The following is a 25,825-nucleotide window of genomic DNA, read 5'->3' on the forward strand; positions in this document are numbered from 1 at the left end:
GTAGTAGTAGTAGTAGTAGTAGTAGTAGTAGTAGTAGTAGTAGTAGTAGTAGTAGTAGTAGTAGTAGTAGTAGTAGTAGTAGTAGTAGTAGTCTTCTTGACCCTGGTTTTCCAGCACCATGTGGTATGGTGACCAGACCAAGTTTTGCTCAAAAGTTGTAGATACCCGCCACAGGCAACCCCACCAATCTCTCCTGGTCATTGTTATGCATGAAATGAGGATCCTTTGTTCGAGTTTCGGCGCCCTTGGCGGCACTTTCGACCTCGCTGAAATCAAACTTCTTCTCAGGCAACAGGTCATAAATGGCCCTTGCGTAGCTCGGCTTGATGCAGTATTGCTGACCCAGGTACAAGACTTGAATCTTGGGCTCCGAGACCTGCGCGAGCATGACGGCCGTGTTGCTGTGGAGATGGTCGCGTTGGGTCTCGGTCATGACATTCTCGTACAGGACGCGAGGCTGGTCGTAGTCGGACAGTTTGCCCTCGTGGTAGAAGTGAGACTTGCGAGAGACCACGGCATCGGAAACCTTGTAGGGCGCCTCGGCGGTGTCGGGGCGGAATCTTGTCAGTGGCTCGAACGAGTTGGGCGCGTAGTCCGGGTTGCCGCCGTTGTTGGCGTCGGTGCGCATGACGCCGTCGAAGTTTAGGCTGGACATGGATGCTGCCATGAAGGGACAGTTGACTGGAAAGAATCAAACATGACAAAAGTCAGCCAGTGGCCACGCCACGAAAAACTTCATTCCATGAAGCGAAACTAAGTGCTATGCAGACAGGACATACCTGGAATCTGATGATAGTTTGTCCCAACACGGTGGAACTGAGCATCGCGGTAAAAGAACATGCGGAACTGCAGCAGTGGGTCCGGGCTGTCTTCGATTCCCGGCACCATGGCGCCGGGAGAAAAGCATGCTTGGTCCACGTCACGGTGATAGTTCTCCGGGTTTTTTGTGACATGAAGCTTGCCGAACTCTTGCATCTGGAGTCGTGGCACTGCATGTTAACAGGCGTGTCTTCGCAGGAGGCTAAATGTTACACTCACCGGGAATTGATCTCGAGGCCACACCTTGGTCACATCAAAGGGGTCGAAGCCCAATTTCACGGGATCGGCCTCCTCTGGCTGCATGACCTGGACATGAGCCGTGTAGGAGATTGGGTCGCCACGCTCAATGGCTTGCCAGAGCTCTTGTTTGGAATAATCCGGGTTGATGCCCGACATTTCGACGGCCTCTTGGCGGGTGAATTGCTTCTGGCCCTTGTCGGCAATGAAGTGGTACTTGATGTACACGAATTTGCCTTCCTTGTTGACCCTGTATCACACACCTGTCAGTCGACGTGGATCGCTTTCGTCAAAGGTCGGCAATCATACCATTTGAAGGTGTGGCAGCCATAGCCGTGGTTCGAATGCCAACCATTGGGAGTGCCGTGGTCACTGAAGAACATCATGCCAGCATGATTGCTAAAATACAAACTGTTAGTCTGTGCGATTTTTCCACAACTGGATATATCACTTACGCCTCCGGTGTATGAGCCAGCAGGTCAAAGGTGGCATTGTAGTCGAGCAGAAAGTTGTCGGGTCGTCTGCCTTGACTGCGGATCACATCTGGTCCCTGGATAGGGTCACGGCAGAAAAAGACGGGCTGCGTATGGTCAGCGGTCAACCCACAATTTTGACATGGTAACTCACAAAGTTCAAGCCCACAATGTCGTAGTTTCCTTCGCCGGTGTAGAACTTGACGGCAAAGCCACGCGGATTCCGGGCAAGATCAGGGAACTCTCGGCCCAGAGTGACGGTAGAGTATCGGATGAAGATCGGGGTGCGAACACCAGAGCCTCGAAGAAAATGGGCCTTGTTGCCTCGAGTTAGTGCATGTCACGGGCTTCGTGAAAGATTGAGCATGCCCACCTTGGTCAAATGCGACACGTCCTTGGTGGTTTCGAAATATCCAAACGCACCGCTGCCGCCTTTCTCTATTTGTTAGTAATGGTTGTTTCTGCGCGACAACACTGTCGAACAAACTCACAAGGATGGACCATTCTTTCTAACAGTTTGTGTCTGTTGAAAGCTTGCTGTTTCTGGAACAGGAAGATGTCCGAGGCCACGGGAATACCTCCAACGGTCTTGCTGTGGGTGGGAGTGGGCCATGGTCTGCCGTCGTTGTTGGTGTGGTACGACGCATCGTCTTCCCGCTTTCCACCCTTGCTCACCCCGGTGATCTTTGCAGCCAGAGTTGCAGGGCCATCATTGAGACCCTGGAAGACAGTGGTGCGTTGAAGCGGACGAGGGTCTGCACCTGCGGCGCCGGCGAGCTCTTGCACGGCTTGAATGGGATGGGCCATGGCTGTAGGAAGCATTCAACCTTTTGACAGGGGAACTAGAAAGGGAGGAAGGCAGACGCGAGACTGCAAGGACTGCGGCTTCAAGAAAAAGAGTCGACCAGAGACAGAAGAGAGGAGAGAGACAGCTGGGATTCCGGGGGGATATAATTACTGCAGATGCAGTGGCCGGACTTGAGTTCCTACCTTGTTACTAGTAGTAGTGCAAGTTGTACCTTGGGTTGTTAGGTGCCTCTTTGTTAGTCCTGCTTGTTGAAACATGACCGCATCTTGACAAACTGGCACACTGCAGCAGAGGCGCAAGACGTCAGGGATTCAATCGAGTCACGCGTCGGATTGGCAGGAAGAGACAGGCATTGAATCTGCCGGCAGTCGGTCAGTCATTCATTCAGTCCATGCAATGCAGTGTTCTACTACTACTAGTACAAGCTGTAGGTGAAAATCCACACGTCAGGAACAGAAGCATGCGCGATTCCACTTGTCTTGGTACTAGAAGTGATATATCACTGTCACCGTTGACTACGACTTTCTGGGGCCAACTGAACTTGAACGCGACTGATGAGTGGAGAGGAAATACACTTACGTCTGGGTTTGGTCTGTCCCGGCCGGGAGGCACTGGCAGGATCTGTCAAGCCATCCATACAGATCTTGTCCGAGCTGCAGAGAGAATCCTTCCTGGAATCTATCCAGGAGACACTGTTCGAGGAAAAGGAGAGCGAGGTACCAGATAAACTTGGATATGGTTTCCAATCCAACCACCATCATTGGCCGTCCACATTGTAGGCTCCCGAGGTCGCAGAGAATGACCCGAAGAGAGTCTAGTACCTGTATCAGTACTGGCACTGATGTAGATTCGATGACCTTTTCCTTGAGGCCCATTAGGTGAGGACACTGGGATGCAATTCTCCAGAATCCGTGATGCCATGACTGGCAATTGTTTGCATGTCGTTCAAGTTCATGGTGGCCAGGGACGAGATTCCGCACCAATGACAAGCCTGGCAACGGCGCGTTATTTCTCCACGCGTCGGAAGTGGAATCCGGGTCTAGTTTCGTCCATTGGCACCGAAGATGCAATCCAAGTCTTGAGCAGCTGAGGGTCACGATCAGAGGATTCCAGGTTGTGTCGGCATGTCCAGGGAATCAGCCCGCCGGCCATTCAAACGAGAGCAATTACCACCGACTGTTACCTAAGTCAGTCGTGGTCGATATGACCTCGGTCTCCCTTCGCGCAAAATAGGAGCATTCGTGGATGAAAGGGCCCGAACTTGACTCGACATAATAATATCCTCACACCAGGACAGAGACAATGCGTCCAATAATTGACACGACACTATGCTCAAATCAAGGGCCTGTTCGGCACCCGCATGTAAAAGTGGCATCTTCAGACCGCGTTTTCAACCACTTTAACGTACATTAGCGCCGTCAAATTGCGCGCTATTCTTATTGTTATTATCCACTTAATATCTACCTTTTTATAAGGCATTTATCGTAGTCACGTATATTAAGTAGGGCACTATAAAGTAGGCAGATCGATAGGTAGATAGATAGGTAGGTACCAGCATAATAGAAACGCTTAAAGGTACGTCTTATAGCCAAATTTAGGTAAATAGCGCATCTTAGAGCCTATTCTATATTATATAATCGAGAATTTCGAGAGTCGATCGATCGTACGCATTCGAGCCGTTCTATCGCACGTATTCGAGCCGTTAGCAATAGCTCTAACGAAGGCGTAGATACGCCTACTCGTTATCTATCTCGTTCTATTAGCCGTTAAAGTAAATAATAGGAAACCTCCCTATCCACTCGGTCCTAATCCTCTTTAAGGCGAGTAGATAGTCGCTCGCTAGCTAGCCTATCCGAATTAACTATTTATAGACATAGGGCTTCCTCTTAACGTATTTACGGCGCTCGTAAGTCGACTTCGATCTAACGGTAGTATAATAGACTCCTATACTATTACGGTAGAAGAGAGGTTAGCGATTTTCCTAAATATCTATCGAGCAGACTACGGATATCGATAAACTTAACTACTATTCGGCCGGTCGATAGATACTATTTCGAGGTCGTTTAATAGCGTACTTCTCGCTCTAGTAAAGTTATATAAAGAGTTAGTAAAATAGCCTACCGAGGCGTCTCCTATTCCTTATTAGATTTATAAGAATAGTAAGTATTCGCCGTTCCTTAATAACTACGTTAGTACGTTTAATAGTACTTATATTCACGCTTACGTCCCTCTTAAGGACCAGTCGCCTTAGCGTAATAGGAAAGGCTTTCTATCTTAAAACGTACTCGCTATCTATAATTTTAACCTAAGATTTATCTTTATTTACGTAGATTAGGAAGGCTCGGCGTATAACGCTCGAGTTCTTTAGGACGCTTTTCGCAAGTATAGATTCGAACCTCCTCTTTATCGATTCTTCCTCGCCGACGCCGGATACGCTTCGAATAAATATAGACTGCGCAGTGGCGCGGGTCAACCCGACCCTACCCGCGTTAGGGCTACCCTAAGGGTTGGGCCGGGTAGGCACCCCGGAGCCCAACGGGCGCCCCGGGCGGGTGCCTAAAATCTAAGCCCTACCCGCGGTACCCATTAGGGTCGGGCCGCCCTAACGGGCGGGTACGACCCTCGAAAAAATTACCGTATTTTACGAAAAATACGCGATTTTACTAGGAAATATTCAAAAATACTATACGGTATTGTAAATTAGTAAGCGATTACGTAAGAAAAGTCGCTATTTTTAGCGAAAATCTCGCTATTTTTAAGAATTTTGGGTTCTTGGCAAAACCCGTCGGCGCTTTTTTTAAAAACCCTAATGGGTCAACTAGGCGGGCGGTAGGTGCCCCAAACCCTGCCCTACCCAACCCGTTGCGCAGCCTAAATAAATATACTCTTACGCCTTATCTAAAGACGAGATACTACCTACGTAAATAGGCCGCCGCGGGGTTACGGCTCGAGATAAAAGAGGAGGTTTTTAATCTAAGATACTCTTAACTACGTATTTATATCGAGCGAGTATTCGGCGTACTTAAGCGTAAGTACTAAATCCTATAAAAGACGTTTTAGTTTATAATTAAGTAATAGGTAAATATTATTCTGGCGCTTACTACCATATATAACCTACTAATCGACTTCTACGTCGATTTACGTAAAGATACGGACTATATTAATTCTACAGTAGTAGAGCTATTCTCTAACGAGCCGACGTCTTTTCCTACGCCCGAGACTACGACGCTAGTATCTAACCTAATAAATAAGCGACGAGACGAGATTACGTAAGAAATATAGGATAGTTACGTAAAGTATCGGGACGAGAAGGATAGAAAAGAGCGTTTAGTAGGAAGAGACCTAATAGCGTAGAGAGATCGGTTACCACAATAGAGAGATCTACTAATAGAGATAGATATCGATAGAATCGCTCTATAACTCGATATCGGTACCTAATAGTATCGATAACTCGCTCTCTAGCCATAACTTACGTACGTACGGCTCGAATATAAGCGCTTACTAGATATCGACTTTAGCGTCGATAGTAGATACGCGCGCGGCGAGAGCGAGTAACTCGGGCGAGAGATAGAATTCCTATTACGCCTATTATATAACCGTAGATCTAGCGGACGAATTTAGTGCGTTTATAGACGAATCTTTCCCCTCTGCGCATTCTAACACCGTTACTAGGCGCCTTATAACATCTAACTACGCTAGATTTATCTCCCGCGCGGTTTTTGGCTATTTTAGTTACAACTGTAATAAGTCGCTAGTTACGGCGCGTTTTAACGACTACGACTTATTAGTAGGACCCGTTATAGTAGGCGTAGGAGCGGTAGGCGTTATAGGAACCTCGAGGCGTTAGATTAGTTATACTTATTCAACTATCGTTATTTTGGCTATTTACCTAAGGCGTTAGCTCGTTAGAATCGAAGTCGAATTCATTAAGTTACGTATTGCCGATAACGCCCTATAATACGCTCTCTACCAAATTTTAGCTAGGAGACGTATCTTTAGGCGTATCTAGTAATATATCGAATACGCCGCCCTATACGTATACTTCTTTAGCGTACGTACTAGTAAACAACTCTTCTAATAACTCTTTAAAGGGTAACGCAGTATTACGCCACTAAGCGTTTTTAGGGTTATCCTCGATAAGTTAGCGCTACTTAGACTCGTCGGCCTGGAGACGGCCGTATTTATCGGGTTTAACGCCCGATTAGCTCTTTATAGCCTTTTACGCACGAAAGTCGCTTCTTAACTACGCCGTTAGAAAAAAGTGCTAAATAAGCGTTAAAGGATACTAAAAAAAGAGCTATATTTATATATATTTTTACGCTTTATTTTTACTTAATATTTAGTCGATACTAGAAAGCCTTTCTCCTCGAACGCAGTTACGATATCTTAATATACGCGCTTTTTAAACTAGCTATTAGTAGTTTACTTAGTACCTTTACGTAAGGCGAGAAGGTATACGGTTAGTAATAGCTTAGTTATCTCGTTATTCTAATTATATTTTAGCGTAATAGTACGCTTTTACTATATCTTTTGAACCGACGGTTAGGTCGACTATTTAGGCGGCATAGTGGTATATATACGTAGAGGGTAAATCGGAGGCGAATTATAGTAGAATAGCTCAAAAAAGGCGTAAAAAGACGCCTAAAAACATTAGTTTTTTCGCAAAGTCCGAAAGCGTTGTCTTCTCGAGATACTACTTTTTCTAGTATATCTAAGATAACGCTTTAAAACGCCACTTTTATTTAAAAAGACGCTAAATTTTAGCGTTAGACCGGCGTTAGACGCCGTCGAACTTAAAGCAAAACGCGGTCGGCAAGACCGCGCTTTTACGCGAAAATCGCCCAGATGCCACTTTTACATGCGGGTGCCGAACAGGCCCCAAGACTGCCTGTGGCAAAGGTCACTCTTCTTACGAGCAATCCAACTCCATTAACACGCTACCTTGATTCATATTCATTCAGCTACTAACTAGCGGTTACGAACCTATTTATTTACCTTTCTCACCATACTGACCGCACCACCGAGTTTGAGCTAATCTACCTACCCACTCTAGGTACAGTAAGGTAAGGTAGGTAGGTAGTTACCCAACCTCAGCCAGCGCCTCCCTCTCCCTCCTTCGCTCCCTTCCGTCCCATCATCGACACGATTTCGCCAGTATTTGCAAAGAATAAAGGTGCATTGCATTGAACCCCGAATTCAACTTCAATCGAGCACACTGCACACTGCACAAGCCACAATTTGTTCAGACAACATTACAAAACATAACCATACTAGTACCTAGCCACAATCAAAATCAAAAACAACACATTCAATCAGCAAGGAAATTCGTATCAGAGGCCGTGGAAACAACGATCGTCAATGGAACAATGTCTGTGTCCGGGTCGAGAACACCGTTCCTAGTGTCGAGTTTTGTTTGGGAGCCAGTTGATGAGCTGGATTTTTGTCTTTTTATATGTTCGAAAAGAAAAGATGCCGTCATGGTGCGCGAGCACAGGCTGACCGGTTCCTCTGATATCGGATACCCTCAAACATGTCTTCTCTCTTTCCTGTTTTCTCGTTTTCCCACACCCTGAGGTTCTTCATCTGGAGTTTCCCGTTCCCAGCCCTTGCGGCAGTGGTCGACGTGGGCCCCGGGGCATGCAACAAAGCATGGCATCCGGTACCATCCGTCAAGCCGCCTGTGGATTATTTCCGGTGACGGAATCTGTCCATAGATCTGTACCAACTTTCAATTGACCCTCTTGACAATCTGTACGGAAAAGGAAAAACATCGCCTGGAGCGAAACAAGTATGCAAATCGTCATTGAACCCCACCGTACCAAGCCTGAGAGTGAAAGGAGAGTCGATGTCGTCGTTGCAGCGATGCTTGGCATGTCCTGGCGTGAGCCCGTATCTCTCTGACAAAGGAAAAAGTCGTTCAAAGATTACCCACAGCCAGCTTGGGCAGACAAAAGTACAATTCTGCCTAGCCAAGCCGACCACGAAGCCTCCCACTGCCCGATTCAAAGTCACAAACGCCTGCTAAAGTGGCAGAACACCCGTCGATGCTGACAAGGAAAGATGAAGAAGATAATGCCCGCGGGAATGGATGATTGGCGGACTCAGCTCAACCAAGATCCGCCTCACCATCATCGTCCTCTTCATCCTCGGCGCTCTCGCTGCCCACTTTGGACTTCTTCACCGGTGTCTCGTTGTCGGTGTCCGTAGCCTTTCTCTTCGTTCCCGAGGTGGCGTTCTCGGTCTTCTTCGCGGCGGGGGTACCATTCTCCCCCGTTTTGTTCTCACCCTTTTCCAATGCCGCGACTTCATCGGCTGTCAAGAATCGACCACCGGGCCCACGAGGTCGGCGCATGGCATGGTTATGTCGCGATTCATGGAGATATGGTTTGCGCCCCTTGGACGTCAATCGCAGTTGCTCTTCGAGTTTCTGCCGGGCAACACGTCGCTTCAAGATACGGTGGAATTGCTTGGCGTTGACATATAGGGGAGATTCTTCCGCCCCTCCTGCTACCATTTCCTCGGGGGCTGCCTGCACCCCCTGTTGAGGCGGCATGGCAGGAGGAACAGATTGTCTCGGGATGTTGTGGTTGATGGCAGGCTGCGACACTTGGCCATGAGGGCTGGTAATGTGTTGGCTCATTCGTCGTTGTTGACCCATCTGATTTCCCTGAGGCATGCCAACCGTGGCCGGCAATGATGGCATTTGTCCTGTTGTGCTGGTCAGTACATGTGCTTCCTGCGCCGGCAGTGGGTGGGTGAACGAACCTGATGCGGCGGCAGTGGCCATAGCCGCAGCTTGCGTAGGAGATATTCCATAACCTTGTGTCATTCCTGTGCCGACACCATATTGAGGATAACCCATCGACGAGTGAACCGCCCCAGCTGACTGAGGTTGGTAGTGGTTTTGACTCTGAGAGGGCAGGATGGGAGACGCTTGGTTGGGATTGTGCTGCTGCATGTGTGACTGCGGGCCGGAAGGCGACTGAAGAGCACCCGGCCCAGCGCTTTGAGGTGATGTCTGATAGCCACCCTGCAGGTGCGGATGTTGAGCGTGTTGTTGATATTGTGGAGGGTACTCCATCTTGACGGCCGGTTTATGATTTAAGCTTCGAATTGGTTCACGCTCAGCTAAATGCTGGAGTGCGCGGCAAGGAGTCGTTGGCGCACCCGTAGGTTGTTGAACGGTCTACCTCAGAGGCGTCGTCGTGCACAGAGGAGTGAGGTCGTTGGACCTAGGTTGGACCGTTAACAGGTTGAAGCGGCGAAATGTGACGGCCGAGACGCGCTCTATGGGGCCTGTTGTGCCTGGAGACTGCGGCAGAAGGCGCCTGGAGTCTCTGATAGGAGGGTCTAGGTAGGATAGTTTGAAGGCTGGTCCCTTGCGTGAGCAACTAGCGCAGCTTGTCCAGGTCACTGGATCAGCGTCGAAGGACCAATACTGCGTCTGATTGCGGTCGAGGCAGATTATGCGATTTGGATGTTGGAAAGACTGGAACGATTGACCAGCGGTCCACTATATCGACAAAAACACGCCGGCAAATGAGGCGGGATCGTACACAGCCAGGTTTGTCAAATGCTCAAAGCCGGATGAACTCGCCTCAGATTGGGCTCCTTTGCAGAAGAACAAGCTGGGATAATTGCGCGTAGCGTGGCGGTCTGATGAGTTGTCACCTCTCCTGGTCGCGGGACGAGACGAGTCGGAACTGTGTTGCGCAAGATGACGATGCCTGATCGAGAGCTCTTCGTTTCCAGCTCTTGCGGCCTACCTTTCGCGGTTGAGGCTCGTTTCGATATTTTCGAGCTTTGCTGCGACGCCTTCGAGAAGCTTGTTGTTGCGCGCGCGGTCGGATTGGATTGTCTATTCTGAAGCTGCGGCGAAACAAAAGGGAATGATTCGGACGCGGAAGGCAGGGCGATCTGCTATTCGATTGCTGAACTACAGAGGAGAATGGCATGAATCAGTATTGGCCGTGACAGACAAAGGAGCGGTCATTGGAGGGAGGGGGTAAGTGGGCATGATGAAGTAACACCCATTGGAGGCGCATGTGCTGATGCGCTGGCATGTCATGCAACTCACATTTTAGTCCGTCCCACGCTGGGATGGAAGCCGAGCTGGGTTCTATTCTTGTAATTCGTGCTTCGCGGGCCTGTGGCTGTTTATGCCCAAGACGTGAGGCAACACTCGGGTGTTGTAAGCTTTGGAGCCGAACTACAAGCCAACCTCGTGAATTTGGTTGCGATGCGGATGGTACGCGACGGCGGAAGGGATGCAATACAACCGACTTCAGTTGACGCGTTTTTATTAAGTGGTGGGCGAGCCGCGCGAACAGGTGCAATCAGCAGCGAGATAGATGCGACCGTGACGCAGAAGTGGTTGCGACAGTGCACTGGTTGGCGAGATTGTGCTGAGTGGGCAGTCGGCGGTGGTGGAAGAACTGCGGGAAAAGATGGAGTTGCGGTCGGGATATTCGGTGAGCGGTTGGCGGCGGGAGCGAGTATGTCGTAGGTAGTGTGTGATCCGTGGCCGTGACGACTGTGCACCCAGCGACAGGGTTCCCGGCGGTGAGTCGAGCCTGAGGACGGCGGTATGCTTGCCGCGCGAGACTATAATGAGATCAGGGCAGAGTTGAGCGGAAGCAGGGATTGATTGCTACGCGATGCGATGCGATGCGTTTGCGTTGCTGCCAGTGTGCGCTGTTCAGTGCTGGGTGACGATCGCCCGCAGTCGGAGCTGGCGCAGTAGTTGCAAGGTAAGGTAGATGACGGGCGACGCGCCGCACCGTAGCTACACTTTCCGGAGCTCGCTTCGAATTTTTCCTCAGCTTCTGACGTCGAGGTTGTTTTGTCGTTCTGCGACGCGACGAGGCTCGATGATATTGAAGCGCCGGCGTCGCGAGTGGTTCGTCGTGGTCGTCGCAGGTCGATGCGGACGATGATAGGTGGTGACGGTTTACCACGAGCGTGGATCTTGGGGACGAGGCAGTCGAATCAAGTTGCAAAGACGGGCGAGAAGAAGGGCTCTTGGAGGTGATTCGGCGGGCGTTGCAGCAACAGCCTCTCGCAGCCTCGCGGTTGTCACAGACCCACGTGAGCAGCGTCGGACTCTACTCTGATATGTCTCTTGCGGTTGGTGGTTTCGAGTGGATGGGTGATGGCAAGAATGAGTGATGCGAATGAGAGGTGATTGGGCGCAGAGAAACGAAGAAACGAAACCGAGGGCGATTGGGCGAAACGGAGGAGAGAAGAAAAAGAGGGAAAATAAGAGGAAGGGCGAGGGACGGACGGAAAGGGCGGACTGGCTGTGACCCTGTCGTTGATCCGTTGCTGACTGACCAGCCGGCGCCTGAGATCAGTCGGTGGAGCCGCCGCACAAAGATCACATAGGCTAATAATGCGTGACAGAACAGTACCGCTGCGAAATAGTGATCCAGGGTCTAGCAGCTGGCTAGTCTCGATAGGCTGCGGTAGCTGCTGGGTCCGGCCTAGTGTCTCACCAATCGTGATGGTGTTTCACAACTTTGGAAGGCGCTGACTTTCTAATGTGCCTTAGCTGGTCAGTCCAGTATGCCACTTTACGTACCTAGTATTGGTTCCTACGAGAAGCCGGGCACTATGACGCCACTCTGTTGCCCTCGCTTCTGTTTACTTTGTTGAGGCTCCTGACCCCAACCCAACACCAACCTCTCCAACTGCACAGCAGTTGTAGTACTACCACTGCGGGAAGGTACTAGTAGTACTGTCGCACCTTCCGAAGTCCCCGCCTCTTTGCCCCGTGACCTGATCGTCCTGTCGCTAGATGCTGAAGGTGACAACTCAGTACTTTTAAGGTATACAATAATGTACAACGGCCGGATTTGAAATTAACGTCGGTGGGGGTGTTGAAGACTTCCGATTGGTCTCTCTGGTTGACTAACAACACTAACCACATTACAATACGGTATAAATAGTACTCGTAGCCCAAGGATTATTGGTCATTTTCGCGCCAAGTAGTGTAAAATACGTGAAATACAACAAGTGCCGCCTAAAGATCGTAAAAACATACCCACCGAAGGCTCTCGAACGGGTCTAGTTACCCTAATTAGGACTAGTATAATGAAATTACGGTAATAAAATTGGCACCCCTCCTCGCCTATTTATATGGCTAGAGGTGTAAAACACGTGAAATAGGCGGTATAGTGGTAAATAAAACAACGCTAGACGACTTATAGTATAGTTCTGTTTTGACGATCTTTCGAGGGGGGGACATTGTAGGTTGTGAAGGCTGTAAAAGAGGCGACGCTAGTCTATTTCTAGTAATAGCCCCTCCGACGTTCTTTTCGAATCCGGCCATTGTACATAGTAGTAGTAATAATTCACCGACTGCCGTGCTTCCTAGGCATGTTCCAATATCAGGCCTTCCATCCAAAATATTCCTACCACCTCCTCGTCCACTGCAGGCTCATTTTATTCTATTTATCCGTCCATCATCCAACCGCCGCATCCATGTCCTCTCATCTCGGTTACGGAAGCCAATAACATTGCTCCTCAACAGAGGGAGCAGGAACCTGGAACGCCCCAAAGTACTACCTACTGGCAGTAGCCAACAAATTCCCGCGGTTGAAACTTGTTGTGCTTCATCCTGGTTCATACAAGAAGATTAAAATAATTGTTGCTGTTTCTTGTTTTCCATTGGCCAAAAATATATTGACAAGTCACCAACTGGAGGCCTGATCGATTTTGATTCCCCTTGCAATCCGGGGTTTTCTCTACTTTCCGGATACGCGTGACATCAATAGAGAGAGCACTGTACTAGTACTATCCCGCCGTTGACTTTCGTCAGTCGTACTGTCGTACTCGTGGCCACAACAAAGTCGTTCTGTCTGTCTGTCTGCTCGTCTCCCCGTCGCTCCGTCTATCATCCATGCAATACAGATTCAATCGTACACCTTTGTATCAAATCATCACATCATCAAGACTGATTTATGCTTCATGCTTTGTAGGGCTTCTTCTTCTTCTTGCTGCTTATCGTCACTCGTGGTCTGGCTCGTGCACAAATTTGCCCAGACTTCACAACTCATCATTCACTCGCTCAAAACGGCTCTTAACATGGCGAGAAAGGGTTCTCTCAACTTCAAAATCTCCTGCACTTCAGGCTTGACCGGCTCGCCTGCGGTGCGTCGAAGTCGGTCCTGAGCCTTTTTCCGTCGTCGTCGCTCCGCTTGGATCGGGTCCAGATCGTCCGCGGCCTCTTCCTCGTCCGTGTCCTCGTCGTCTTCTTCATCTGAGATGCGGAGCTCCATGAGATCGGTCTGTATGTTAAAAGTACCAACAGTCAGTCAGCCAATCACTCAAGAGTTCGTGGGTAGAGTGATTGTTATGGACAAACATACCTCATTAAGCCCGAAATCACTGCTCTTGAACGACGACATGCCAGGCATACCCTCCGCCGGGCTGGTTCCTGTACCCTCAGCGGCCATCTTCTGCCTCGTCTTATCGTTGTGCCATTTTTTCCGGGCCTCTTGCCACTTGATGAGGGAGTTGATTTCCGAAATCACGAGTTCCTTGTCGACGACGCCCATATCCAGGGCGCCCCGCAAAATGGCGTTCATGTCCAGCTTGCCGCCCTTTGGTCCTTTCCTCAGGAAATCGAGAATGCCCTCAATCCATTCCATCAACGCCGTGAACAGTCCATTGTCGTGGATATGAACTTCGTGAATGAACTTGTACAGATTATGCTCGTGCCGAGCACATAGGTCGATAAAGCTTTGCACGGTCTGATTCGGATCTGACGACACGTCCTGCCGCTGTGCCACCTCTACTGTCTTGATTATGTCGTCGGCAAACTGCGCAAAGTCCGTGATACTGCTGTAGACGTTGGCCGACTTGTACACCCGAATCAATGGTTCGTAGAAGATGGTAAACAGGTCCCGAAACAGTTGTAGCGTGGTAGGTTCTTCGATCATTTGAGCCATCATTGCTTTATCACGCTGCCGGGTCATCAGTTTGAGAAGCTGCTTGAGATATGAGAACGTCTCGGCTCCTTGCTTGAGTTCGTCGTCCGGACTTTCGACAGCACTGTTCCACGCCACCCATGCATTGAACACTCGCTGGATTTGTGCCGGACTCAATTCAGGCTGGAATTTTTCCGACCGCAATATGGCGACCACAACGTCGACGTCCTCAGCTTGAGCTTCCTGCCTCACCAGAGTCTTGGTCTCCTCGGAACTGTCCACAAAGGCCTTAATTTTGTTGGTCAAGATGGGATCGCCAATCTTCAGCACCAAATCGTCGATCGACTTTTGAAACTGTCTGATACCGTCCGCAAGGGTCAGGGCAAAAATGCGTTGTAGCAGTGACCGTGCCCCGAAAGGCTGTGCCAGAAACAGATCTAGCACTCCCGACATGACTGCAGCGGGGTTGGCGATCCGGATAACATTCTTTAGCATACTATACGGCACCAAGGAGTGGATGCGCTTGGCTTGTGCGAACAACTCGGGCGAATTATCCTCGGCAAGAAATAGATGGTAGATTGTAGCGGCCACTTCGATTCGTAACCATTCAGCGAACTTGCGGTATTCAGGGCTGAGATCATCAAGCTTGTTCTTGTTCCGGATCTCAGCAAACAACTTCGTGAGACCGTTGCTCTCGACAATGTCCCGGCGAAATTGCTCCATGTAAATGTCGAGCTCTGCGGCTCTTTGCCGGGCAATCTCGTAGAATTTCTTCTGCTCCTCCAAGCGCCGTGCATCCATCTCTTTTCGGCGTTCAATGTCCTCGAGTTCTTCCTCGTTCACAGTCACCGGCTGCATAGTAAGGAACTCGGTCATGGCTCTTGACTCGGCGATCTGAGGGTTCTGCAGGAGAGTCCGTAAGAATGCTCTAAGTGAGACCCGCTGATCTTCACGATGAAGACGAACTAAATTCGGACTGACACTTCTGTCTCTCGATATACTGGCACGAGGTGATGTCCGACTTCTGGGCGAATTCCCGCTGGGACTGGCACTCAGTGAAACGCTGGATTTGCCTCGTCGATGGCCAGGAATTAGATTCCTCATTGAGCTTGCGTCTTCCTGTACACTGGCCATGGTGGACGCCGACGACACAGACGATGCGTCATCGTCACCCGCAGGCATGACCGAAGAGATGGTGGAGGACTTGTTCTTTCGAGGAAGCGGTGGAAGAACCTTACCAGGCATCTCCGTACGCAGTCTCTTGTGTAGTCTTGCAAACTGGCCATATCTCCTTCCGACGTAGATCTCGGGTTGATTAGGTCGCTTGACGCGGATCAGGAACTCTGCATGTTTATGGTACCGAACGGTGCGCTTGACCGAGGTGAACCTAACACCGGCAACATTGACATCCCAGCCATGAATGAAGTTGCCTTCTGGTATGTTGACCAACAGACCTTGCTCGTTGGCTCCTCGATCCACCACTTCCATTTCAGCGAAGCGGATTCTTTCTTCGTAGCCCGAGGCCGTTGGGATACCCGAAACCATCATCAGCTCAACCAGCTTCTCACATTTCTTCGCCAGCTTGCGTCGTTTCGTCTCCTCCAGGCGGTCTTCCGAGGATGAGATATATTTGCTCGCAAATGATTCCAAGAACACCTGGACTTTGTCCTGCCAGAACTCCTTCTCTTTCGCCTTGTCGAGGAAGGGGAAGTTTCGGACGTGATTGACAAAAATGAAGCGGAGGATAGGTAATTCCGAGTCCATAGGAGAGACTTCGCCATATTCTGATCGAAAGGGAGCGCCGAAGCGCTGGAGAGCGGTAGGATTGTTTAATTCTTGAATTTCGGCATGGACTTGTGTCGCAATAAGTTCTCGTTTCAAGTAATGTTCTTGCTTGCCCGTCAGCAGTTGTCCTGCGGGAGGAATGGACTCGTGTGTCGAAGGGGCTTTGTCGACCGTGATCTCGGGCACCTTTGGCGCTTCGGGCACCTCGACAGTGCCATTGGACTTAGCGGAAGTTGTGAGATGGGGCTCAGGCACAGCTGGGACATTTGGTTCAGACGCCGTTGTGGCATTGGGCTCAGGCTCAGTCGTGACCTGGTGGTATTGGGTTGCTGCCCCGGTGGACATATCGAAGGCACTCCGCAGGGAGGATAGAGCAAATGGTCAATGATCAAGCAGACATGGCCAGGTTGCTGTGAGAAGGACTTTATTATGGACACAAAAAGTTGGAAATGCCTCCGGGCGAGACGTTACGTGGCCTAGGAGTGACAAGTGAATACTAGTAGGCAGGGGTGCGCTACTATTGTCAATAATAGGACCGTGTAGGGAATGGATGATCATGTGAATGCTCAGGTTATGAATAGTAGAGTTCAGTCTAACTTTGGGTCTGCCACACAGCGACCAGACGAAGAAGCAGTGCCACCAAAGAACGTCCGAGTCGTGGCTGAGCCTCGAGTTGGCGGCGGCTGAATTCTGACGATGTTTAACTTGTTGAAAGTGAGGTGGTTGACACAATCGCTGCGTCATACTCCAAAACCAATCAAAAAAAGGTGGTCAAGGTGAGTACCGTATCTCAGCCACAACTTGAACACTTTTAGTCCTACCTAGGTCGGCTACCTTATAACTGAGAATGATGAATAGATATACAGCTGTTGCCTATACTAACGCTGAAACATCGCACATGACTACAAATCCATAGGTTTTTCGACAGCTTCCCCAACCTCCTGCGTGTAATCTTCGCCCGAGGCTCGCTTGTGGAAAGGTCTCTCGCTTAGGGACAAGAGTCGAACGTCAAGTTGGACCTCCATACGCGCCTCCGTCGTTACAGCACATAAACCAGCTTCTGCCCACTGACTTTGTCCTGTCTAAGCTGATCCATCCCTTCCAGCACGTTTTCCAGTCCTCTGCCAATCTTCAGCGGATGGTGTTTCAGTTGACCTTGGTGCAACAAGCCCTCCGCCTCTGCAATCCATCCCTTCATAAACTCGAAATCGGCCGTGGTGTCCTGTGCCTCGAAGAAGGGCTTTTTCACAGGCTCTCCGAAGGCGGTATATGCCACTGAATGGGTTTGTTTCACGTCTTTCCGCGGGAAGTCGACTGGCAAGATCGTGCCATACCTTCCATTTGGAGCAATGACCTGGGCACAGAGCTGGGCCGTGGGCGGCAATGAGATGGCGTCCCAGACATATTTGAGGTTATTGTTGGTGAACTCCTTGATCTGAGCAACGCAGTTGGGATCCTTATAATCGAACGCGGCGACAGCTCCCATCGACTTGACCAGCTCAAAGTTGTGCGGTGAACACGTCGCAATGGGTGTATAACCGGCTAGTTTGGCCAGTTGTATTGCCATGGTTCCGATCAAAGTGCTCCCACCATAGATGAGTATAAACTCTTTCTCGGTGGTTGGTTGACTGGGCCGGTTCAGGCCCATTTGCTGAAACAGGCCTTGACCAACAGTGACGATGGCCACCGGGAGGCTTGACGCTTCTTCAAAAGACATGTTATCGGGAATGCGCAACGCTACGTCAGCCTTGACGGCTACTCTCTCAGCAAAGGCACCATCTTCGGGCTCCAGTGCATTGCCTCCAGAAACAAAGCCGCAAATCCGGTCGCCCACTTTCCACTGTTTGGAATATCCCGTGCCGGTCTGCGCGACCACTCCGGCAAAGTCGCAGCCCAACAAAGTGTCCTTGCTGTTGAAGAAATCCGTGTGTTTCCAGTCGGTAGGGTTGAGTGCGATCGCCTTGACGTCGGCCAGGACATATCCGGGTCGAGGCCGGGGGAATGGCCGGTCAGTAACCAGGGTTGCCTTGCCAGGCTCTCCGGTCATAACAACGGCTTTCATGGTTGCGAATGAGGCTGTCGAGTGTTGTAGAGTTCGTGTATGCTTGGTGACGGCTGATAAAATGAACGTGCAATTGCCCTGTAGAATGGACTCTTCGGGTTGGATTTGTAGGTCTGTACGAGTAGGTTGTGCTTGCAAGCTTGTACCCTTACCTGTACGCTTGTGGCTGTATGCCTGTATTTATACTTTGTACTTGTAGTCTTAACATTATTATTGTACAACAATCATGGATCAGACCATTGGGCAATCGTACCTAGCTGTCCTCGAATTTGGTCTGCGGAGCACACCGTTGGCAACCCGAAGTCATTGTCCGATGTTAAGATCGTTACTGTTGGATTAGTACGATAGCCAATGTGTTCTTCTCTTGCACAGTAATTGGAGGGAATATTCCTGAAACAAGTTGACCTGCCTCCAGTCTCGGCCTACAGCGTTGTACTTTCGTCGGGATATTCCCAAGAGCCCATTTTCGTCCGGTTTCGTCCAGGTTCTGAGCACGTTAACTCCGTGATTTTCCAAGACCAACAGTATTCGGACGCTCGGGCGAGCCAATCAACGGTAAGTAAGTCCATCTGGTGACACCATGGGGACCATATAAACAAGGTGGATGGGTAAGCAACTTCAGTTGTTCAATGTACGAAGATTGTACAGTGTAGTGTAGAGCCTTGCCAATATCAACGGTTGATTACAAATCAGGCTTCCCCACACCCAGACACCAGAAACCTCAGCCTTACAGCCTTACGCTTAACATAGTAGTACTACAGCCTTGCGGATTATGATCCCTTGGCGCCGCAGAACTTTAACGGCCCGTCAAGTTCGACTCGGAAAATTGGCTTACGGCCGACACCAAAACTTCAGTCTGGTCCCCAACACCCCAGCCTGACCTGTGCACCGCTCGACGACTCTGCAGACGATTCAGGATCAATCACAATCCAATAGCATCCGAAATTATTGGATCTAGCACCGTGCGTTTTTCGAGCAACAACAACCATGGTCCGCAAACTCAAGCACCACGAGTCCCGCCTCCTGCGCAAAGTCGACCTAATCAGCTACAAATCCGACGGCGACTCACACCGCGAAGCCGCCGTCCGCCGTCGCTACCACCTCACCCACCCGCTCGACTACAGCAAATACAACGCCATCTGCGGGCGGCTGCGCCAGCTGGCTCACATGCTGTCGAACTTGGACCCGACGGACCCGTACCGAGTGGAAATGGAAACCGTCATGCTGGAAAAGTTATACCAAATCGGCATACTGAAACAAAATCGAGGTCAGGGTGCCGGACTGAGTAGTGTCGAGAAGGACGTGACCGTGTCGGCTTTCTGCAGACGGCGACTGGGCGTGTTGATGGTGCGCATTGGCATGGTCGAGCACATCAGTACGGCTCACAAGTTTGTGGAACAGGGCCATGTCCGCGTGGGCACCGAGGTGGTGACGGATCCGGCGTTTCTCATTTCGCGTGGGATGGAGGACTTTGTCACTTGGGTCGACGGGAGTAAAGTCAAGAGACAGGTTTTGCAGTACCGTGAGAAACTGGACGATTTCGATTTGTTGTAACTGGGACAACAGAGGGTTACAACTGATCAAAGTCCTGGGGGGTTATATTATCGCATGAGAAGATGTGGACTACTACACTATCGCAATCCAGTGACGTGGACAAACAGACATGATCCAGGATTGGATTCGTCCAGAGATGATGAGCTTGAGGGGCGTGACCTAGGGTTCATGGCCGTCTGTGCAGGGCTATAAGCGGAACCCGGGACTGCCACTTCGATGGATGCGACGGATCCCATTTCCCACGAACCCCCAGGATTCATTTCAATCACCACCAACAAGCCTGACCGTCAGCTCGGCTCACTGCGTGTCACAGTGTGCACTGGACGACCTCCAGTTCTGCCTTGAAATGACAGCGTACCAAACTCCACCAAAACAAACCCAGAGACGCATTGATCCCGTGAGGGTCCCTTAGTTCGGTCCTCAGTGGAGGAGCGGAGCAAGAAAAACACTGAATCTTCAGCTCCTCATCAAAGCCGACGCAGCGTCTCTATTTTTCTAGGAGCCAAGATTCTTGATCAGGCCACTACAAGTCCAGAGATCGATATCTGCTTGATCTTCTGATGAGCCAACGAGCTCTTTCTTCTTCCCTCGACATCTTTTCTGCCCCAGCGGGCCCGGCCCTTTACGCATCTATCTACCTCCCTTTTCATGACTGGAAAGGACGGCACACGCCATGAACCAGCACTGCATCATTCACAGTATCCGCCCATTCCGTCCCGTCATGGCGCTTCATTTCAATTGAAAAATCAAAATCGCGAAATAAGCAGGCGATAGCAACTGGCAGTATGGATGACCCATACATACTACACTTTATGTGTACAGTACTGTACTGTATATACAGTTCGGACGTGCAACAATGGTGCACCACTGCATTATGGACAAGAGGCAGTAGCTTTTGCTTCAAGTTCTCCCAGGTCCAGTATCACACAAGCCCAAGCAGGCCGATAGCCCTAGACACCTTATGTGGGGGTTAAGGTCGAGGCCGGGTCCGGAATTGAAGTTTGAGGTCGCGCCGCGGTGGATTCAAGTCATTCATTCTCTGAATCTCTCCGCCGCCCTTTCCTTTCGTCTCACTGCAGCTCGATGGTCTGCTACCTACAGGGACCTACTGAAATGTCCCATGTATTAGATCATTCTGGATCTTGATTTCCTGAAAGACAGACTGATGGGATAGTGACCGTGACAGGTGATCATGATCACCAGACATCCTTCCTGTACTGCTAGCATGTACAGTATGTGTCTCTGAATATCATTCTTACTAGGTACTAGGTACTGAGGACATTAGATCCCAATTTCCATTTCTGCACCTGTGTCCATTTCCACCTCTGCGTCCGCGTCCGCGTCTGCGTCCGCATCCAATGGCCGCCCCTATGAGTTTCCCGCCGTGGTTGCTGTCCATCCTCTTCTTTCACCTGTACTATCGCCATCCGAGTCTGGCCTTTCAGTTGTCTCATTTCCAATTCCATTTCCATGAGACTGAGACACTGGGTTGTGGTTGTGGTTGTAGTTTGTCGTGGAGTTGGTGTCGGCGTTGGCGTTGGCGTTGGCCGTTTCGTTTGATCTATATCTATCATCGTCATCGCTGCTGTCGTCGTCGTCGTTGTTCTTCTCGTTGTCGTCGTATATTCATGCCCTCCATTCTCATTCTCATCCTCATCCTCGAGCACGTGCCCATGCACTTGATCATCGTCGGCACCATTCTCTCCTTCATCATCGTCACTATCCTTGTCGTCACTATCACCTTCAACCCCTAAATCCAATCTGAACCTTCGAACACTGTCACCATCACACCGCCCCGTAAAAAACCCTCTTCGTCTCTTTTGATTATATTTACTACCACAGATCAAGACACAAACACACCGACGCCAAAGGCCACGTAGACCGCTGTGCGCACGGTCGATCTTGGCATATTCGCGCCGCCGGGTTGCGTCCGAGGTCCATGTCATGACGGTGTCGAGTTCCAGGTTTCTGTTTCTGTTTCTGCCAGTGACAGTTGGGGTTGTTATGCCTGTTTCTGTCTCTCTTTCACCATGACGGGAGCCTGAGCCTGAGTATGAGTCCGCCCTTGATCTGGACTCTACTATCACGGGTACCTCAACTATACTCGCAGTGTTGGTGTTGATGTCGATGGATTCTTCAGCTTCAGCTTCAGCTTCGCCTTTGCCTCGACAACTGTCAGAACGAATCGGAACACGGGGAGAGATGGTACAGTAAGAACATGTAGACGTCGAACACGTAGATACCGTAGATTGATCCTTCCGTCGGTTGTGTTTTTGCTGCTGCTGTTGTTGCGCAGCCAGCCGATTCAATTTCGCATCGATTGTTTCACATAGTATCCTTCTCTGAACTGCCGCCGCCGCCGCCGCCGCCGCTGCTGCGTCCAAACCACCGCCACCGTGACCAGCGTCCGAAGACGTAGCTTCACGCGTATATGTGTCTGCTGCTGGTGGGTATGAATAAACGTAACCATGTCTCTCTCGGCCGCCGCCGCTTGATGTCGAAGTCGTCGACGAAGACCTAAAACTCGCAGCGGCGCTCGGCAGAGGCGTGAATTCTCGACTGGGTAACACGGTCATTCCGTCCGGCGAGGAAAATAGAAGACACGATTGGCGGTGGAGTGCTAATGATTCTTGCCGGGAGTGCTTCTTGCTCTTCCGCTGCCGCCGACATGGTGAAGGACTACCGTTGTTTCCAGATTGGCTGGGGGTTCTCGAGCGAGACTTCGACTTTGTGCTGGTTCGGGTCCGGGTTCTTGTGCGGTTGCTGCTGCTGTAATCTTTCGAGCTGGCATCATCTTTTGCGACCGACTCGAAGACTTTCGCAACGTTCCCCTCCTGTGAGGTGTCTTCTTCTCCCATGTGGTTGTCTCGCTCCACGTTCGGTCCCTTGTCTCCTGCTTTGGTAAGGTGAACAAAGAGTTTCAAGGGCGTCTTGTCCGTGATGTCCTCTAGTAGGTGAGAATCCTTCTGTCTCACACCACTCGAAGCAGCGGTGTGGACTGATTCGTCGATCAAGTCAGAGCTCGTCACCGACCGAACAGAACCTGAGATTTATTCGCCGTGAGGCCGTTCAACTCGAGTCCATGTAGAAAAGTAACAGAACATTAACAACTAACCCATTGGTCTATCATCGAACCATGGGATGAAAGATGAGAAGCACAAAAACAGACCTTTTCACAGCCTTTCAATGTCACACAAATCGAAGTCAGGTGCTATACTTTATCTATCAGTTTTAGTCGTTGACCACCTGATCTTGTGGTCTGCACACCACCACATTTGTACATTGCAGGACCGAAAAAAGAAGTTGTCACGGCCACGCGATCTTAGCCAACCGATCATCTCCATGTCGGTGTCTCCCTCGGTGTTTCAACCTGGGGACGCTTGCAAGAGTCCGCAGTAGCATTAATGTACTAGAACACATCAATGTCCTCGGCGTCTGCATCAAGGATTGGACGAGAGACGCGCATCAAAAGTGGTCAGGCGCTAGCCAAAACGACCATTTCAAACAACACAGCAAGCACATGATGGGGGTAGTGACCGGCACGAATGTCCGACAAAAGCCAAAACCAAACCTGCAAGCAGTAGTGTGCCCCCACAGACGGTAAGGACTTCTGTGGGGAAGATGGGCAGTTTTAACAGAGATTGAAAAAGGAATCCGAGTCAGCTCAGCGTAGTTGAAGCGGTGAGCTCAAAGAAGAACAAGAATATTCGGTTGATGGCCAGGCAGCTGATTGGTAATGCCTATGAAGGCTAGGGGTGATTTCGGTAAACAGTCGCTTGGGCAGAAGACTAGATCGATGGTCGGTCCATGATCCTGCATCTCGTTCACCGCCTAGTGTAAGAGAGCCAATCATGCCGCAACAAGATGGCGACGTCGAAGCGAAAGAGCTACGGGTTGACAAACTAGTAGGTGTCTTTCTGTTGTCCTGATGACCACCGTATTCGAGGGTGTTGTCAATGTGAGGGATGGATTTCATCGGGGGCCGCTTACAGTACGTGCTGTGGTGGTGAAGTCCGCGTCCTGGTGAATATTGTTGAGAGCTGCATTGCAACCGACCGAGGTATTACTGTGAGATGACGGATGGTACCGCTGTTCACTAAAGATCTGGGACTCTGATCTGAAATTGACGCGGACGAAACACGGTTAAATGCTGCCCATATTGGTGGATATAGTTATATTTGTGCCATATTTGTCTTGGATTCTTTGACCGGCCACATCGACTACTGATCTGGTGACACCAGGGTCGTTGTCCTACGCAAGTCGCACTTTGTCAAAGTCAAGGGTGCCTCGTTGAAGCTTCCACGCCCACAGCGATACAAACAGCAACACATCAAAGAAGCTGAAGACCAGGCTGCCTCCAAATACAAAGGAATGGTAGGTCCAGGCGTCGTCCGGGTTGAGATGTGCAGCCTGACAAACAATGGCCCATGGTAAGACATAGCAGAGATTCGAGACGAGCGACTGATAAAGATACCACCGAGGAACGGTGGCCAGGAGAATTGTTGCCAGCTGGGTTGATAGGGCATAAAAGATGTAGCACCAATCGATGGTCCGCCACATATGGCCAGTGATGCTACCAATGGTCTCGGAACCGGAGATGTATTGCGCAAACGGCTTGCATCCGAACCGCGACAGAAAAATGCAGAGAGCAACCTCGACCGTCAAGACGGCGGCCGACGAAACAAGCGCTGGGTATGCCATGGCTGAAGGAACCATAACCAGGTCAAAGTTAGATCTATCACGAATGACTTGTGGTGACCTACCTCGAATCTGTTTCCTACTGGCTTTGGCCTCGCGAATCTCGCCACCAACCTCGTTCCGCCAACGACCCCAGGCGTGCCCGGTGAATGTCAATGAGGCCGCCTCGAGCGTCTGAACCGGAACCATGACCAACCCCCATCGAATGGTGTTGAACACGCCCCAAGCCGTGGCGTAATCGGTGCCCATGGACACAATGTTGGCCACGAGCCACAGGTAGAGGGCGTTCCGTACGGCAGATTCAACGAAAGGCGGAACGCCCGGTCTGAAAAGGACCCGGAGAGCCTTCACGCTGGGCCGGGGAACGTCTTCGAGAGCATGGGCTCTGCGAAGTCTGATCGCAATGACGAGAAATGCAGCCAGTCCGCTGAACGCGGCAGCAAAGTCACAGCCAAGTCGAATCCCGGCTTGCGTGTTGACCGAAGGGGAGAAGTTTCCCACATGAAAGGGAGAAATGAGCAAGAGATCCAGAATGATGTTGACGGCAAACCTGACTATACTGATGATAAGAGGAACGTCAGGATGATCCAATGCTCGTGTAGCATTTGTGACGGCGGCCTCGATAGCGCCGCTCAAGACAGAAAACGAGCTCAGACGAACATATGTCAGACTGGCCTGACGGACCTGGATTGGGACAAATCCCGCAGCGAAATTTCTGGCAGCCCCAAGAATGATCAGACTGACGATCAAGCCGAGCATGCTCTGGAATAGAATCAGCGTCTGTGAGAGCCCGATGCGCGAAGCCAGTGGCCGAGCGGACCGGTCGCCAATGACGACCCAGGCAGCTCGGGGCAGCCCTTCGTTAATCACCTCGGCCACGACCCCGATGTACGTGTAGGAATCCACGGTGACGACCATGCTCGAGTCGATGTTGGCCACCCATAGCTTGGATATTGTGCCATAGAGAGCAGGAAGAACAAATGCCAGGAAGTTGAATAAGATAGCACCAGAGAATCTGCCGGCTGTCAGCACGATTTGGCAAGCCTGCCAGCTCCATGACTACTGACCTGTCTCGCTTCCAAATATGTGCGTGAGTGATACGCTCCCCAGCATTACTGCTGTCCTCGACACTGGTGGTCACTTCTGAATTCTGCGCAGTATCTTTCGAAGGCAGCATCGTGTAGTTGTAAGAAGTGTGCAAGAGCCTGCGCGCGATTCTAAGGAGGACCATTCTGCTCTAGATAGTTGCAGTCCCAGTGTATAAGTATCGTTCACCATAATGCCAACGCCCAACTCTTTCAGCTCGAGGCGGGGGAGTATCTCGAAGGTTACACAGCAGCTGCGGAGGGTGGGATCCGTCGCTTCGAATTCCGTAAAGAGACAAGATTCCAAGCCCTGCAGCATAAGCAAATACCTGACTGCCGAGGGGATCGGAGAGTATGGAGCAATGTTGAACGGC

At 50.5% G+C, this 25,825-nt stretch overlaps 7 protein-coding genes across 7 annotated transcripts; 1 reads left to right on the forward strand and 6 right to left on the reverse strand.

Moving 5' to 3' along the window:
- Nucleotides 1-65: 65 nt before the first annotated feature.
- Nucleotides 66-3,705, reverse strand: HMPREF1120_07713 (catalase). The gene is made up of 9 exons (XM_009161943.1): nucleotides 2,917-3,705; nucleotides 2,021-2,695; nucleotides 1,903-1,961; nucleotides 1,684-1,845; nucleotides 1,512-1,636; nucleotides 1,366-1,455; nucleotides 1,039-1,306; nucleotides 780-975; nucleotides 66-681 (listed from the first exon to the last, which is right to left on the reverse strand). Exons 2-9 carry the CDS (start codon nucleotides 2,349-2,351, stop codon nucleotides 149-151), a joined length of 1,764 nt encoding a protein of 587 aa, XP_009160191.1. The 5' UTR covers nucleotides 2,352-2,695; nucleotides 2,917-3,705; the 3' UTR covers nucleotides 66-148.
- Nucleotides 3,706-7,272: 3,567 nt separating this feature from the next.
- On the reverse strand, nucleotides 7,273-11,620 carry HMPREF1120_07714 (nuclear transcription factor Y, alpha). The gene is made up of 3 exons (XM_009161944.1): nucleotides 10,415-11,620; nucleotides 9,103-10,273; nucleotides 7,273-9,045 (listed from the first exon to the last, which is right to left on the reverse strand). The coding sequence occupies exons 2-3, from the start codon at nucleotides 9,416-9,418 to the stop codon at nucleotides 8,444-8,446; spliced, it is 918 nt and encodes a 305-aa protein (XP_009160192.1). The 5' UTR covers nucleotides 9,419-10,273; nucleotides 10,415-11,620; the 3' UTR covers nucleotides 7,273-8,443.
- Nucleotides 11,621-13,397: 1,777 nt separating this feature from the next.
- On the reverse strand, nucleotides 13,398-16,397 carry HMPREF1120_07715 (succinate dehydrogenase (ubiquinone) flavoprotein subunit; the record flags this gene model as incomplete). Its single annotated transcript, XM_009161945.1, has 2 exons — nucleotides 13,398-13,625; nucleotides 13,707-16,397. The coding sequence occupies 2 exons, from the start codon at nucleotides 16,395-16,397 to the stop codon at nucleotides 13,398-13,400; spliced, it is 2,919 nt and encodes a 972-aa protein (XP_009160193.1).
- Nucleotides 16,398-17,091: 694 nt separating this feature from the next.
- Nucleotides 17,092-18,114, reverse strand: HMPREF1120_07716 (zinc-binding oxidoreductase alcohol dehydrogenase; the record flags this gene model as incomplete). Its single annotated transcript, XM_009161946.1, has 1 exon — nucleotides 17,092-18,114. One exon carries the CDS (start codon nucleotides 18,112-18,114, stop codon nucleotides 17,092-17,094), a length of 1,023 nt encoding a protein of 340 aa, XP_009160194.1.
- A 987-nt stretch (nucleotides 18,115-19,101) lies between these two features.
- Nucleotides 19,102-19,668, forward strand: HMPREF1120_07717 (uncharacterized protein; the record flags this gene model as incomplete). The annotated part of the gene is made up of 1 exon (XM_009161947.1): nucleotides 19,102-19,668. The coding sequence occupies one exon, from the start codon at nucleotides 19,102-19,104 to the stop codon at nucleotides 19,666-19,668; it is 567 nt and encodes a 188-aa protein (XP_009160195.1).
- Nucleotides 19,669-20,722: 1,054 nt separating this feature from the next.
- Nucleotides 20,723-23,757, reverse strand: HMPREF1120_07718 (uncharacterized protein). Its single transcript, XM_009161948.1, has one exon. It carries the CDS (start codon nucleotides 22,524-22,526, stop codon nucleotides 20,934-20,936), a length of 1,593 nt encoding a protein of 530 aa, XP_009160196.1. The 5' UTR covers nucleotides 22,527-23,757; the 3' UTR covers nucleotides 20,723-20,933.
- Nucleotides 23,758-23,919: 162 nt separating this feature from the next.
- On the reverse strand, nucleotides 23,920-25,543 carry HMPREF1120_07719 (uncharacterized protein; the record flags this gene model as incomplete). The annotated part of the gene is made up of 3 exons (XM_009161949.1): nucleotides 23,920-24,371; nucleotides 24,432-25,381; nucleotides 25,434-25,543. 3 exons carry the CDS (start codon nucleotides 25,541-25,543, stop codon nucleotides 23,920-23,922), a joined length of 1,512 nt encoding a protein of 503 aa, XP_009160197.1.
- Between the last annotated feature and the right edge of the window lie 282 nt (nucleotides 25,544-25,825).

This window comes from Exophiala dermatitidis, assembly GCF_000230625.1.
Source record: "Exophiala dermatitidis NIH/UT8656 unplaced genomic scaffold supercont1.6, whole genome shotgun sequence".
Lineage (NCBI taxonomy): Eukaryota > Fungi > Ascomycota > Eurotiomycetes > Chaetothyriales > Herpotrichiellaceae > Exophiala > Exophiala dermatitidis.

What these genes read in the sequence shown, in the direction of transcription:
- HMPREF1120_07718 (XM_009161948.1), bottom strand. Translation starts at nt 22,526, where the DNA reads ATGGGAGAAGAAGACACCTCACAGGAGGGGAACGTTGCGAAAGTCTTC.
- HMPREF1120_07714 (XM_009161944.1), bottom strand. Translation starts at nt 9,418, where the DNA reads ATGGAGTACCCTCCACAATATCAACAACACGCTCAACATCCGCACCTG. An exon ending in GGCCACTGCCGCCGCATCAG is followed by an intron (nt 9,046 to 9,102) that starts GTTCGTTCACCC and finishes CCAGCACAACAG; the next exon opens with GACAAATGCCATCATTGCCG.
- HMPREF1120_07713 (XM_009161943.1), bottom strand. Translation starts at nt 2,351, where the DNA reads ATGCTTCCTACAGCCATGGCCCATCCCATTCAAGCCGTGCAAGAGCTC. An exon ending in ACGTGTCGCATTTGACCAAG is followed by an intron (nt 1,846 to 1,902) that starts GTGGGCATGCTC and finishes CGAGGCAACAAG; the next exon opens with GCCCATTTTCTTCGAGGCTC. An exon ending in ACATTGTGGGCTTGAACTTT is followed by an intron (nt 1,637 to 1,683) that starts GTGAGTTACCAT and finishes GACCATACGCAG; the next exon opens with CCCGTCTTTTTCTGCCGTGA.